The sequence below is a fragment of the Branchiostoma belcheri genome, unplaced genomic scaffold (assembly GCF_001625305.1).
Source record: "Branchiostoma belcheri isolate BF01 breed outbred unplaced genomic scaffold, Haploidv18h27 scaffold62, whole genome shotgun sequence".
Taxonomy (NCBI): Eukaryota; Metazoa; Chordata; class Leptocardii; order Amphioxiformes; family Branchiostomatidae; genus Branchiostoma; species Branchiostoma belcheri.
Genome location: NW_017804265.1, coordinates 818,850 through 834,187, shown reverse-complemented (window position 1 = coordinate 834,187; position 15,338 = coordinate 818,850). Strand labels below are relative to the sequence as shown.

The 15,338-nt window shown below is 41.8% G+C and overlaps 3 protein-coding genes across 3 annotated transcripts; all 3 read left to right on the top strand.

The window, feature by feature from the left end:
* The first annotated feature begins 654 nt into the window (after positions 1–654).
* On the top strand, positions 655–4,981 carry LOC109483033. The gene is made up of 6 exons (XM_019785989.1): positions 655–742; positions 2,058–2,661; positions 2,933–3,322; positions 3,780–3,881; positions 4,427–4,555; positions 4,977–4,981. Exons 2-6 carry the CDS (start codon positions 2,070–2,072, stop codon positions 4,979–4,981), a joined length of 1,218 nt encoding a protein of 405 aa, XP_019641548.1. The 5' UTR covers positions 655–742; positions 2,058–2,069.
* Positions 4,982–9,841: 4,860 nt separating this feature from the next.
* LOC109483032 (integumentary mucin C.1-like) lies at positions 9,842–10,724 on the top strand. The gene is made up of 2 exons (XM_019785987.1): positions 9,842–10,371; positions 10,642–10,724. Exons 1-2 carry the CDS (start codon positions 9,927–9,929, stop codon positions 10,722–10,724), a joined length of 528 nt encoding a protein of 175 aa, XP_019641546.1. The 5' UTR covers positions 9,842–9,926.
* A 170-nt stretch (positions 10,725–10,894) lies between these two features.
* On the top strand, positions 10,895–15,302 carry LOC109483082 (glycine receptor subunit beta-type 4-like). Its single transcript, XM_019786046.1, has 7 exons — positions 10,895–11,129; positions 11,576–11,658; positions 11,895–12,044; positions 12,379–12,531; positions 13,818–14,032; positions 14,520–14,627; positions 15,047–15,302. The coding sequence occupies exons 1-7, from the start codon at positions 10,918–10,920 to the stop codon at positions 15,239–15,241; spliced, it is 1,116 nt and encodes a 371-aa protein (XP_019641605.1). The 5' UTR covers positions 10,895–10,917; the 3' UTR covers positions 15,242–15,302.
* Positions 15,303–15,338: the final 36 nt, after the last annotated feature.

Here is a 15,338-nt window from a genome sequence, read left to right as displayed (position 1 = left end):
AAAATGTACTTGATATTAATTTTTATGCTACCTTTGTAATTATTTAATCATTTCTCTCGTTGTTTCGACTTATTTTTTCTTTCCTTGTCTCAAAACATTTTAAAAACTTCCCAACCCCAAAGACACATAAATTTGACTTTGGACTTTGTTCTTTGATGATGCAGTTGTACCATTACATGTGTATAGATATATTTTCTTACGAAATATTGAATTTTCTTTTACCCCTTCTAAGCTATATTAAATATGTCTGTCATGTTGATTCCTCTTCTTCGGCGAACGATGTACCACCATATTGTTTGATGTACTTATTAATTGATTGATTGATTTGTTATATTTTCATCTGTTTGTAGCCAAACCTATTTGTCTAGTTGGTTCACCGTATTGTTTTATTACTTATGCCAATTTTGATTATTTTGTTTATTTATAATTGATTCATTTTTCATTGTACTTGTTTATTATCTTTTCATTACTTCTTCATTGTTATTTTTTTTTCATTTGATATAACTGTAGAAATTGTAAAATCATGATAGAGAGGATATCAAATAAGCCTTTGTGGCTTTTCGTCCACCCCTTGCACGTTTATTTCCATTGTAATATTTTGTAAAACTTTTATTATGTATGTGCCAATAAATATATAAATATACCATCAGGCCTGGAACCTCCCAAGAATTGCGCAGACCTGTACCTACTTGGGGCTAGAGCTAGCGACACGTACCACGTCGGCTACCCTCAACCTTTCCAGGTAACCGTTTCGAAACCTTCTGATTCACAACATTAGGCCACAGCAAGTAAATTTTATGGATGACATCTTCTGCAGATTCCGAATCTAATGCGAGTGGGTGAAAAAAAAACAAGGCGGGCCGAAAAAAACAAGGTTACTACATTTTAAAATTTTGACTCAATCATTGTACAAATGGCTTTGATTCAGTGGGAACATCACATATACACAGCCACCATCACATATCCCAGCATCAAAGTAAGAAACAAACATTGAATCAGAGCCTTTTCTTGTCTCCTCTCTTCATAGTTATCTACCATCCACCTTCCGGCATGGCAACAGACATCTTTGCCCATTTTCGGCATGATGACCACTGTCAGAAGGCAACAAAATTTCTTGTTTGTTTTCCCAAAATCAGGCGAAAATTAATGCGCGCGCTGATGTCATCCATAAAAATTACTTGCTGTGGCCTTAGCATATTACACTTGAGTCCTTCTTAATTTTAAAATTTTGTTGTGGGGTCGTGTGGCGTAGCGGCAGAGTGCTCGACTCGGAACCAAGAGGTACCGGGTTCGAGTCCTGACATGCCACCGATCTTGTGCCCTTGAGAAAGACGCTTTGCACGACTTTCCTCACTTAACTCAAGTGAAAATGAGTATTGTCCTGTTCCGTATTTGTCCTCTATTTGCGTTGGTGACGGCATAAGTTGATATAACTTGAGGGCGCCGTCACCATGTCTAGTCATGAAATGTTGGTATAAAAAAAGTTGGAACAGCGCATTTAGTTATATTTAATTTTATCCCCAATATGCCTGCTTTGTATTATTTGTTTGTGTACATTTCTGTGTTATGTTTACATGTATGTAGTATTATATATTTGTTAATTAGGCCACAGCAAGTAATTTTTATGGATGACATCGGCGCGCGCATTAATTTTCGCCTGATTTCGGGAAAAAAACAAGGAATTTTGTTGCCTTCTAACAGTAGTCACCATGCCAAAAATGGGCAAAGATGTCTGTTGCCATGCCGGAATGTGGATGGCAGGGATGAGACAAGAGAAGGCTCTGATTTAATGTTTTGTTTCCTACTTTGATGCAGTGATATGTGATGTCGACTGTGTATAATGTTCCCACTGAATAAAAACCATTTGTACAATGATTGAGTCAAAATTTTTAAATGTAGGAACCTTAAGCTTGTTTTTTTCGGCCCGCCTTGTTTTTTTTCGCCCGCTCGCATTAGATTTGGAGTCTGCGGAGGATGTCATCCATATAATTTACTTGCTGTGGCCTTAATGTTGTTTTATTTTTTTGTTCGATGGTTAATAAAAAAAACCTTTCCAGGTGTACTGCGACATGGGGACGGACGGTGGCGGATGGACGGCCGTACAGCGGCGGCAGGACGGGTCGGTACCTTTCAACCGCACCTGGGACGAGTACGTACGGGGCTTCGGCCACGTGGGTGGAGAGTTCTGGCTGGGGCTCGACCACTTGCACAAGCTCATCGCACCGCAAGACCACGAGCTCTACGTCTATTTGGAAGATTGGGAGGGAGAGAGCGCGTTCGCAAAATACAGCGAATTTTCTGTGGGGAACGCAGAGAGCAAGTACACGGCTACGATCGACGGCTATAGCGGCAACGCAACTGACAGTATGACTGATACTGGAGACAACGGGCGGCGCAACATGAACAACCAAAAATTCAGCACCAGGGACCAAGACAACGACCTTAACGAGAAAGACGCCCACTGTGCGGCAGAATTAGGACAGGGAGGTTGGTGGTACCCAAACAGCTGTGGTCATGCATTCTTAAACGGACAGTATCTGACCGATTGCAACCCTAATTGCCCGCGTGCCCAAGGCATTGTCTGGAAGACTTGGAAGTCGTATGGCTATAACTACTCCCTGAAGAAGACAGCTATGATGATCAGGCCTACAGACTTCACACGTAAGTATGCAGCAGTGTCAACTATTACGTTTGATTTGCTGTTTTACAGTAAAGTCGAATTGCATAAATTCAAACTCACTAGTAGTTACTTGAAAAGGTGGAAATCTTCACCTCAGTTCAGAATTAGTAGAACGGAAAATCGCAGACATAATTCCCCCCTCCCCTCTCCCCCCCCTCTCTCTCTTTGTCTTCCTTTTCTTCTTATCCTTATTCTCTATTGGCCATTTCTTCATTCAAATTGGAATAAAATCGTCATTATTTTTCCCTGCAGAGTGTCCAAAGCTGGAATATGTCCGTTTCAACCACAACGGCGTCTGCTACAAGTATTTTGATCAGAAGAAGACGTACGATGACGCCAAGAAGACGTGTGCCGAAGACGGGGGGATGTTAGCCATGCCGAAGGACAATGCGACCAACACGTTTATCTACGGGCTGGAAGACGACCGGGACCGTTGGATCGGGCTGAGTGACGCCGACAGCGAAGGGAACTGGGTTTTCGAGGACGGACAGACCCTCGAGTCAACCGGCTTTTCTAGGTGGAAACGCGATAAACCAAATGGTGACGAAGATGAAAACTGTGTCGTCTTAAAGTCAGGGGATCCCAAGTGGGATGATCGGGAATGCAACGATGATGAGCGATTCATCTGCCAGCTATATCAAGGTGACGGTGTAATCACTAGTGTTTTCTTTCTTATACTATCATGAAAGTGCATCTCTGTTTAAATAAAAAATAAAGTGAAATTATTTCACATAGAGCTTTCGACCAGTCACATTCATTCATCTATTCATTTATTCATTCATTCATTCACTTTAGTGATTAGTGGGAATCGCTTATGCTGTTGCCATGCAATGGTTTGTAAAATCACAGCTCTTAAACATGTTTATGGTACAACGGTGTTGCACTATGTCTTCCTGAATATGTTATTGAGTGCTACAGGGTACATTGACTAACATACTATTGAAAGATATGACCGGAAAATTAACATCTTTATTTAAGGTTTGAATGGCTTGATCCTACAGAGTTATCCTTACCAGAAATACTGAAATAAACAGGCATAACAAATGTTAACATTAGGTGTGGAGATATCTATCAGTAATAATTAATAATATGTTTTTAGGGGCCTGCCAGAATGGAGGTACAGTGATACCAGACCGGTCGGTCCCTGGATGGTATACCTGTTCATGCACGCGTGGATGGACAGGAATACTTTGTAAAGAAGGTCTGTATTTGTTTGTTTGTTTGTTTGTTTGTTTTGCATAACCGTTGAACCGCCTTTAGGCGTAACACATGTACATGTACAAGCTGCATACTCTTTTCGATAAGTGTGATGGGTTCTTTAACGTGCGTGGGGTGTTGCTCTCCCCAAACACTGGACCTCCATTTAACGGCCTATCCGAGGGACGTCCCTAACCGAAGCTAGGTACTCATTTCCACCTGAGTGAAGTGAGGAAAGTCGTGTAAAGTGCCTTTCCCAAGGGCACAAGATCGGTGACATAGGCAGGATTTGAACCCGCGACCTCTTGGGTGTGAGCCGAACGCGCTAGAGACTGCGCCACACGACCCCACACAATTAATTATCCACCAATCAATATCACTATGCATACATGTATAGTTTTATGATGTAATGACATGGTTTTTAGTTTGTGGACTGTGGTATTGTGGCAAAGGTGGTTCAAATCGTTGCAAATTCCCTTGGAAAAAGCAATTTAGACGACAACAGTAAGTTTTAGACGTGAAAACATGCATTTTGTGTGTTTTGTTCAGATGTGGACGAGTGCGCTAGGACGCCCTGTCAAAATGGTGGGACGTGTGCGCAAGGGACGACGGGATCAGGGGCGTACAACTGCGCATGCGCTGAGGGATGGGCGGGGCACAATTGTGACAGGACCAGAGGTTTGTTTATTTATTTATGTTGTCTTTTACCAGGGATGTGACCACTGGTTTACATTGGGCCCCGGAATGCATGGACTCAACCATGGCCGTTTCGGGAGGCATTGAAAAGTAGTATAGTAAGAACATTATACAAACAATAAAACCATTGCCATGGCAACGACTGAATGTTTATTATACGTGGAGTTTACGTAAATTATACGTTGATTATATACGGTATGGCAGTTTCTTTTTGTTGTTTTCTGTTGCCAAACCGAAATAATGCTTTTCTTTATATTATTAAGTCACACGCCTGAGAAACATGCGCGACCCAATGTTATTTTCTGGTTAGTTTTTCTTGTTAGACCATGGAGGTTCTAAAAGGAACTTCCTTTTTGAACCTCCTTGGTTATAGACATATTGCTTCTGTTGCTATTTGGCATAGTGTAGGAGTATACTTAGCAGGTGGCAATGAGTTTAAGGATATGTGAGATAAACAATCTGAGGCATACTTTTCTTGTCCTCATAGTCTGTCATGATCCACTCGGAATGGCATCTGGTGAGATAGGTGATAGCAGCATCATCGCATCATCATCATCATCATCACGGACCAGACCCCATCACGCTCGCCATATGGAAGAAGGCGCATGGAGAGCAGAACACGATGCCATTGGGCAATGGTTGCAGGTACATGTAGAACTATAGAATTGCATGTTTTAAACAGTCACCGATTAGAAATCGTTAGAAGTCTTTGCTGTCAAGGTTATATGAGGTAGTGCTCATAGTTGCATGACTTTTGTTAACAAGATGCACTAGATACAGTTCATTGATTGAGCTAGATTGCACTAGATACAGTAACTGGGTAAAGGATTGGTGTTATCTTTGATTTATCGTGCAAAATATTTGGTTTATTTAAGATTACATTGATACCCATATTTTGGGGGCCTCCCAACTCCAGACTCATATTGGGTACAATTGTGACCCAAGCATTACTCGGAGCGCTTTCTTCTCATTTTATCGGCATATGTTCTAACAGGAAATATGTTACCGTGAATAACAGGTGGATTTGACTCAAGTCAAGCGCGTCTCAGGCACCATTACTCAGGGTCGTCCCCACCAAACCCGCTACCAGTGGGTAACTTCCTACAAACTACAGCACAGCACAGATGCCAGTAGTTGGGCGCCTTACAGGGAAGAGAATGGCTTAGAAAAGGTATTGTAGGACCCCCTCTTTTCTCCCAAACCCGTTGTAATAACGGTACTCCAACTCATCATTCTAGAAACTAAGCTTATAATTAAGACCATCATGTACATGTAAACAGTAGAAATCGTGTTTTTTGTACTTATGTCATTGTATAACTTCAGGGACATTAGCTAAGTACATTTTTTGGCGACGTCTCAGGGGGAGCCTATTGGTACAGTATTGTGTGCAATTTGCAAGAATTCTAGGAATCGTACAGGAATTTTCTGTCACCTCGGGGCTCATTCACTATACATCCAGGGGAGGGGAGGGTACCAAGGCTTCCTCAAAATCATGAAATCATGGCAGTGTCGTGCAAACAATAACCCTATTAAACAGCAACCACCGTCGCTATGGCAATGTTTGTTTTCATTGCCAGTCTTGTTGTTGTATGATACATGTAGCTGGTGGAGCCAATACAATATCCCAGTTTACAACATTACCTAGCCTCTCTAATGCATTGACGTCTCCCAGCATATGGTTTAGCTTTGGTAATACGGCGTGGTCACCTTTGTCGTAAGTCGTGGTACGATTTTGATATCTTAAGATGTTCAAGCAGGCTGTCACGTCGACAGAACCAAGTTTTGACAAGGACCTGAGACAGCATTTTCCGTACTGCTAAAAAGACAGCCGAAGTTTTTGTGCGAAGCATCATGCCCGTATCCAGGGGCTCAAAGGTCTACTTTTTGGTCAACTTTTTATCAAAAGGTCCAAGATTTTTCTCCAAAGATGAACTGATTCGTGTCACCAGCAAGGCTGGAATCGTAGGAAAACGTCTCACTTTATCATTGAAAAAAATTATCTCTGATTTGTTTCTTTGAAATCCTCTAAAAAACGCAGGAAATGCCATTTCAGAAGGTTCATTTTTCAACATTTCCGGGGGGAGCATGCCCCCGGACCACCCTAGGAAGCTCGCGCCCACGGTGCTCGCTGGTCCCCTCAAGCAGTGGGAAGACCCCCCCCCCCCCATTCAAAATCCTGGCTACGAGCATGGGCATGCACGGCCATTCTAAGAATGCCCCAGTTTTCCGGTCGTATGACGATCGTGTGATAACTGTGACCAGGATCTAAATGGATTGTCTATATGTGACGTATTATCAGAAAGGAAAGGCAAAGCTGTATATTAATGACTTGCCTTATCGCTTTCCAGATTTTTCCAGGAAACACCGACAGGAACACACCAGTAACCAACCTACTGGACCATCCGGTGGACGCTCGTTACGTGCGCTTCTACCCTCTAGCCTGGAATCAACACATCAGCATGAGGGTGGAGATTCTAGGCTGCAACAGGGAAAGTAAGATGAAACTTTCTAAAACAGATCTGAACATGTTTTAATCACTATATTTACGACATATTTAGGCTGCTGAAAGGCAACATGAAAACCGGGAAAATAAGGATCCGTTCACGCTTACGGAAAGACCACGTAAAGGCGGTCTTTACGTACTCGTATAAGAGCTGTATAGATGCGTAAGGACGCAATATAGGCATGGTTTAAGCATCCGTAAATATCGTTTTTCGTACCGAGAACCTATTTTATCTCCTTTGTTATAATTACCCAAACCCTAAACCAAAACCCATGTTCATTTGGATAGCTGTGAAGATCCTACTTCTTCTTTCTTATTTTTCTAGTTTCCTCCTCCTTTTTATATATATCTTCAAGGCACCAAACGCTGGTCCAGATAACATCATTTCATCATTTCAAGGCCAAAATTTGTGTACTTCTAAATGATGCCGAGTTACCTGCGTGAATGATAATATTTCCTGTGTTAGGTCATAGCTATGAATAATATATTAGTCCCAATTAGGATCGTCTATTGTTAAAGCATCCTGAGCCACAGACTGAAAATTATTACATGTGCGTCATTGAAAATATTAAAATTTTGTTGTAAAATGTTGGCCTATATCACGACCATGTCCTCGGTACGAATCACTTTGTATCTGTATGTGTTATTTGTGTAGCTGATCATCGATATCACATTTTCAGCCTCACAATTATGGTAAAATAGAGCAAAAAATGTTATGGACCACCTTCAAAACGTTCAACAAAACAAGGGCAACTAGAATTAGTGTATCTCAACTTCATTGATATTTTCCTTCTATTGAAGTGACGAGAACTTTTTGTGTTTGCTGCAAATGTGTTAGCTATTGTAAAATACACATGCAGGTTTTGTTGTTTTTGATTCCAACATATTTTCGTTTGTCTAGCATCCAGCTGCACAGTACCAAAGCAACACTACATGTATTCATGGAACGATTACGCATATGACTTGGGAAACATCTTTTCACCACCCTTGAGCCAACCCGTGGTCTTTGAGGCACGTGCTGAAAGGGATGTCTACATCGGTCTGTCTTCTCATGATCAGAGCACAAACAGTGACAATCGGTACCATGTTGTCATCAATTACGACGGAAGCAACATATCGGCCGTCTTCTACGCTGTACAATCTGCTGAACGAACGCCAACACCTGGTAAACACTACTTAATCTCCAAGCAGATCATACGTACGGTGACAAGGCAGTATTCATTGGCCAATGGATACTGCCTTACCACCGTATGATCTGCTTGGAGATTACTAAAGACTGTCATATGATATTAAGTATTGAATACACTCTTATACTGAACCTTATGTTGATTTGTATGGGGCCCAGTTTTGATAGCATTGCACATTTCAATGTATACTATAGCTAATCTAACATTTTCAAACCCTAGTGGTCTTTGCTAATTTTTTTTCCTTGTTAACTAAGACTAACCAAATATAAAGCCTGTAGCCAATGCTTTATTGTCACAGTAATATGTGTTAGAAACAAATATTTATCTCCATGCAGGTATCCTGTCGCCAAACGACTTTCGAAGGTTCTGGATATGCTGGACAAGAAGGGAGGAACTGTACATAGCAGTGGGGCGAGATCGAGAGAACGAACCGTTTATGAAAACAATTGACCCAAATCCACAGGATATTAAGTATGTGGGTTATGGGACAGGCGACCCTAATGGACAGTTTAGATTTGAGTGTGATCTAGGTAAGATGATGTAGTTTTATTTCATGTTTCAGTCAAACACATCATATATTAAGCCACTGTGAGTCAATAATATGTTGATTGCATATTAAGTTAAATGCCACTGAAGCTACTATTGTACATTAACATTTTAAGTAAAATTCAGGAAATTTGCTGAATATTCCATTCTGTGCATGTCAATATTATTGTTGTAGCTTAACTTGACATAAGTCTAACTTGACAAATTCGGTCCACCCTGAGTGGACGTAATTTTGTTATAGTCAATATGACATTCTTTTGTCGTTGTTGTTTATCCCACAGATTTTACACTGTGTCCTGAGCCTCCAACTCTTAACTACGCTGTCGAGTCCGGACCGGATTGCAAATGTCCCTACTGGTCTGGTAAGAACTGCACGTACGAGTGCATCACGGGATACCATGCCGCAGATGGTGACGTCATCAGGACGTGTGGTGCTGATGGGCGGTGGACTGGAACAAACCAATGCCATGGTGAATATCCTTTTGGTTATTTTATGTCATATCATGACGAAACAAACTTATTAATCAGTGCGGACAGGCAGGAAACTATCCACAGTCTGACTTTATCAAATTCCTCAGTTTCTGGATCCATTACAATACATATAAGTGACATTTCCCTGGACTGTATAGCTGACTGATGTCATGGATTTTTATCTTATTTTCTGATTGCAGCCCAAACAACAGCTTTACCTTCATCCACTGCTCTGACTACAAGAACGACAACTGTTGCTACGACTGCTACTACTACTACTACTACTGATACTACTACAGCAACTACTGCCGCTACTACTACTGATGCTACTACTACTGCCGTAACTACTGATGCTACTACTACTACTGATGCTACTACTACTGTCGTAACTACTGACGCTACTACTACTTCTCCTACTACTACTGTCGTAACTACTGATGCTACTACTACTTCTGCTACTACTACTGCTGTCGTAACTACTGATGCTACTACCACTACTACTGCCACTACTAATGGTGTAACTACTGATGTCACTACTACCGATGCCACTACTATTGATGCAACTACCACTGCTACTACTTCTACTATTTCTCCGAAGCCTAGTACAATCGAACCGACCGAGTCGACCGATCCCCCCGAGTCAACCATGTCCGCAGAAACTACACAGCAAATGTCTAGCGCACCCCAGCTCACAACTGTGGTACCATCGAGTTTACAACCTACAACAACAACAACAACAACAACAACAACAACTACAACTACACCACAGGTCGGCACGTCCCAAGAGGCAACCACGAACACCCCCGTACCAGAGTCGGTGTCAACAACACCAGGGCAAAGCGCTTCAGGAGCAACGACAGTGGCAATGGGACCAACTGTAACCAGTCCAACATCAGGAGCACCCAATGACACCAGTCAGGCAAAAGTGGAGAAAGAAAGGAAGACGGTTCTGAAGAAAATCTTTGAAGACCCTTCGACGTTCAAGTCTAAGCTGGCCAGCGAGGACAACGCGACACAGGAGGAGTGGAACGGGTGGAAGACTGGAAAGAACATGCCCCAAGGGTACGACAGCAATGTCAGCCCGCAAACAGGTAACTATCCGCCATATTGGTGTCCTTCATTTGCATTCCAGTAAATCGTCGCTCACTCACACACGTCGTTTTTTCAACGTTTTATTGGCAATTTTGAAGTATACGTCTGTCGTTCTCTTCTTTAAGCTCTACACACTCAATGGGGGTTATTTGAAGACCTTTGAAAGGGTCAGAAAAAAACTTTTATGTCCGTAAACGCTTGATTTACTGAAAATTCAGATTTACTGAATCAAGCAACGTTTCAAATATATTTTTTTGATTGTTTGATAGAAGAGAAACTTGAAGTGACGTCGACGGTGAAGATTCTTCATGTTGGACCTCTGTCCGAAGAGAACGCGGTCAGTGTATTATGAAAACCAACTAGCCTAGGGCTATGTGTCATTGAACATTTTGGCTTTAAGCACGAAATGGATTTTAGTGACTATATCATTTGTTTTCCTGACTGCATGTTAAATTTAAAAATTGAAAATGAAACAAAATGTCTTGGAAGTTTGAATCTCTTGTCTTGGTTGTTTGCAGAACCTGTCGGTGACAGTGGAGTACAACATGGCCTGGGTTGACGCCCGTCTCCGCGGCCTCTCCACCGGTTGGGCCCCGGTACCGGCATCGTTCATGTGGGCCCCTCCCCTGGCGTTCGGGACGGCCGTACGGAGAGCTGCTGACGTCAGCAAGAAGAGGAAGAGCGGCGGAAGAGGAGGGAGCGATCATGACATCAGCATGTGGCTCCACCCATCCGGAATCCTGTTCCACAGACTCACGTATGTATCCTCCTTGTATCTTAATTTCGAGGCCATCTTGTGTGCCAATCTTGTATAGCACTACATGCATGAAAAGTAGAATTTACCAATGATGATAATGGCCAAGAAGGTCTGGCAATCTTACATGTACTCTTGATACAATGTAGTAAAAGGCGCCGGAGTCAGTATAGGTTTCCAGTTTACATTTTAGTTATTTTTTGACGTATATGGCTTTTGCTTCTTGACATTTTCCAAAGTTCTGTTGATCATATAGCATTTCCTACTTTTGAAAATAATCATATTAGTACTTGTGTATCATGTACAGCTTGACAAACACATCTATCAATTGTTTTATACGAATATCTTTTATTCGTCTTATACAATTTTTACGGTACTAGTGCCATACTGTAGTTATAGATGTGTTAGTACTTGGCACGATACTGACATTGTATATTTCTATTCCATAGGAGAACTCTGTACCTGACCTGTGTGCCCAGAATGGCAAGGTACCCATTGGATCAACAAGAATGCAGCTTCAAACTACATGGATGTAAGAAATCCCTTTTTTGGAAGTATTGTTTTGAGTGGCTGAGTTGTGGTCCAAGAATTGCTCCACGATGTGCTCCAAGAATTGAAGATTAAACTGGATTTCAATGTTATTTATTAGTGTTTTTGCAACTATTACATTTACAACATGAACTTTATGTATGGTTTAACATCTGCTGTCTACGGTACGTATCATATGCATTTCTAACATGTGGTTTTATCTATTGGTGTCTTCTGCAGATAGTGGGTTGTATTTCCCTCTTCACCGTCCAAAGAATGCCAGCTCTCCCGGGCCTGTGACAACAGACATGACGGCCGTTGTGTCCCAGTTCGAACTAACAGGGCTGGACTTCCAGTCTTCAGTACAACAAATAGACAACACTGAGGCTGGTAAAGGTTTTAAGTAATAGCTAACATTCTGTCCCTTTCTGGTAGGACACGCAGACTTCATTTTAGGATCAACTTTGGTCGGGTTTCTGAGGGGGAAAATGATGCCTCGTGTGTGTGTGTGTGTCATGTGTGTGTTTGTGTGTGTGTGTGTCTGTGTGTGTGTGTGTATGTCTGTGTGTGTGTGTGTGATGTGTGTGTGTGTGTGTGATGTTCGTGTGTGCGCGCGTGGAGAGAGGGAGAGAGAGAGAGAGAGAGAGAGAGAAGGAAACAGAGGGAAGGAAAGAGAGAGGCAGAGATCTTTGAAACGCATACACTGATTGATATTTTCTTGCAGCCTGTCATCTGCTCACAGGCAAGTGCGCCTACAGCGCCGACCACTGTACCCGCATGCGCAGGTGTAGCCATGGCAACGAGTGTGCCGTGTGCAAAACCTACTTCGGCAGCTGCCAGTACGAATCCAACGACTGCAGAAAGTCCAACACATCAGGTTAAGTACTAGATCTTCACTACTATCTTATCAAACATTTTATTTAAAAAAAAAACGCATAACGTCAACATCATACATTTACAACCAAACTTCGCCAGTGTTTTTTAAACACCTTACTTGTTCTCATCATCATTGCATGGGGGCATGTACCAAACACCTAGTCTAGGTGATGAAATGCTAAAACATTTTCTAAATTGCAGAACACACTTTTAAATACACTTGATGCAAAATGCAAACTGGCATGTCTGCATGAATTATGATTCAGAAACAAGAACGTCCAATAGCGAGTCTTAGAAAAAACAAGAGTTCCACGATCTCATACCTTCGCCAAATGATGTTAACCCTTGTGGTTGACAAATTATACAATTTTAATCATTGATTTTGTAAATAAGAACCCCATTTGCATGGATTATATCAGTTGATCATATTCTACACCCAATGACAGCCTTATCTTAACAGAAATGCTATTATAGCACTTCCTCATAAATTATGCAAATGAGGCCATGATTGAATAAATTATGTTTGTTGATGTTCACCTTCACTTAACTTTCAAATGTGGCAAGTATGAAATTCCCAGCAGTTACAACTATGAAATTATAAAAATTTGCCATTTATTATGCAAATTAGGTCCTCATTTACATAATCTATATCCTCAGATGTTTTTTCTCGTTCTCACAAATGTCACAAGTGTTTCATAGTTCTATTATCAAACAAAGCAGATTTATATAATTTCCTCATTAATTATGCAAATTAGCTCCTGATTTGCATAATTGTCATCTGATCATGTCAAGCATCACTTCAACTACCTACATACCAAAAATCACGACAATCCGTCAACCGGTTCTTGAATTATCCTCCTTCGAAAAATTTTCAACAAATGCTCCTGCAGTTCCAGAACAAGCCGCTAGGGGACCCAAACTCATGTCACTTCTTCCCTATCCCAAGAGCTATCTGCCATCCAAAATTCGTGACCCTAGCATGTCCAGATCACGAGATATCAAAACCAGAAGTTCTGCTGCAGTACCTAGAAAAGCCGCCAGGGGGCCCAAAATCTAATCATTTCTAGGTCTCATGAAGACCTACCCACCTACCAAGTTTCATTCCAATCCATCCACTGCTTCTCGAGTTATCTTGCTAAACCACACACACACACACACACAAACACACCCACAGACAAACGCTACTGAAAACATAACCTTCTTGGCGAAGGTAACAAATGCACTGGATGCCTTTAATAAAACGTTCAAAGGAAAGTACTAGTAACGAATGGCGTTCTCATACCTCAGGTCTGAGTGAGGTCGCCACCCTGGAGGTCCGTCTGCAGTTTTCCCGCCGTCTGCAGAGTCACGTGTTCGTGACGTTCCTGCCCACTACCGCAGCGGTGATGACGTCATGGCTCGGCTTCTGGCTGCATCCGCAGGAGATCAACGGGAGGGTCTCACTGGGGATCAGCACGCTCCTGTCTCTGATCATCAAGAGCAGCAATAATGATAACCCCCAGGTGAGCCTCATGAAGACTACCACCAAGTGTAACTTTATAGAAATCATAGAAATGATTGATAAGTGTTTTGAACATTTACTGACTTCTATGAATTACCTCTTTTAAGTTTATTTTCAGTTCTGTACTATAATTCTCTTTGCAATTGTATATCACACTCTTTGGGATGCTAAAAACAGTTAAAATTTACCAACTATTCTGAAGAATTTGTCAATTTGTTGCAGATTTTGTATAGCCCTATGGCCGGCTGAGCCCAGGCAAATTATACAGCCTATATTTGGCTAGCCTGTGTATACACAAGCTCTCGGCTGGAGGTTAATGACCCCCACCCCAAGAGGGGCGGCAACCTAGGGCGGCGGCCGCCAGGAGCGCGATTTAGTCAGGCTAATATTTGGCTAATTATAATTTTCATTGTTGTTACAACAGTTTAACAGCCACCAGAATAGCCTGTTAGAGACTACTAAATGATACGTTTGTTGTTAACATCCAGACCAACCTGGTGCGAGCCTATGACGTGTGGATGAGCGGGTGTCTGGCCATGGTGATGCTCGCCCTGCTGGAGACTGTCCTGGCTAACTTCATCCTCTCAGGAGGACAGGTGATGGTTTTCTAATACATAGTTTGAAATAGTTATTTTTCAGGTTACTCAGAAGCTATGCTAAAAGATACAGGTGGTTTGCACATCCACGTATCATGTTGCCTCCGTTACAAAGATTGTAAATTCTTTAGTTGTTTCCCTATTATAGTATTAGCGAAACAGGTACAGATAAATACAACTCGTATTACAATACACGTATCGAGACAGGTCTCATAGTTCTTAAAGGTGTTATATATAAGGTTTCCTACCAGTATAAGAATCACCGAAGAAAATTAGAACTGACTCTTAGGCCTTCCTCGGAAATTCTCAGCCACTTACTTTTGACATCTTTCTTGAACACACATATATATATATAACACAGAAATACAGTTTTTGCCTTAATTATTTCTTTCTGTTTTTCTTGCCACACACACCTGTAGCTGCCAGGATGCCCAGGTCTGTGGCAGACTTCGGTAGAACCGAAGCCCAGACGGTCCACCGCTTGGGTTGGTGATGAAGAGGACACAGTGCACTCTGCTGAGAAAAGAGCAGTGAAGCTCGACTTCTGCGCTAAGATCCTTTTTCCTGTGGCCTTTGTGGCCTTTCTGATTGGCTTCTTCACATATTATGCCTGAAGTTCAGTTTCACATGTTTGTATATATGGCAAAATGTTATTATTGCATGATTATGATAATTTGATATTGCCAACTTTATTGTTTCTACATTGCTTGT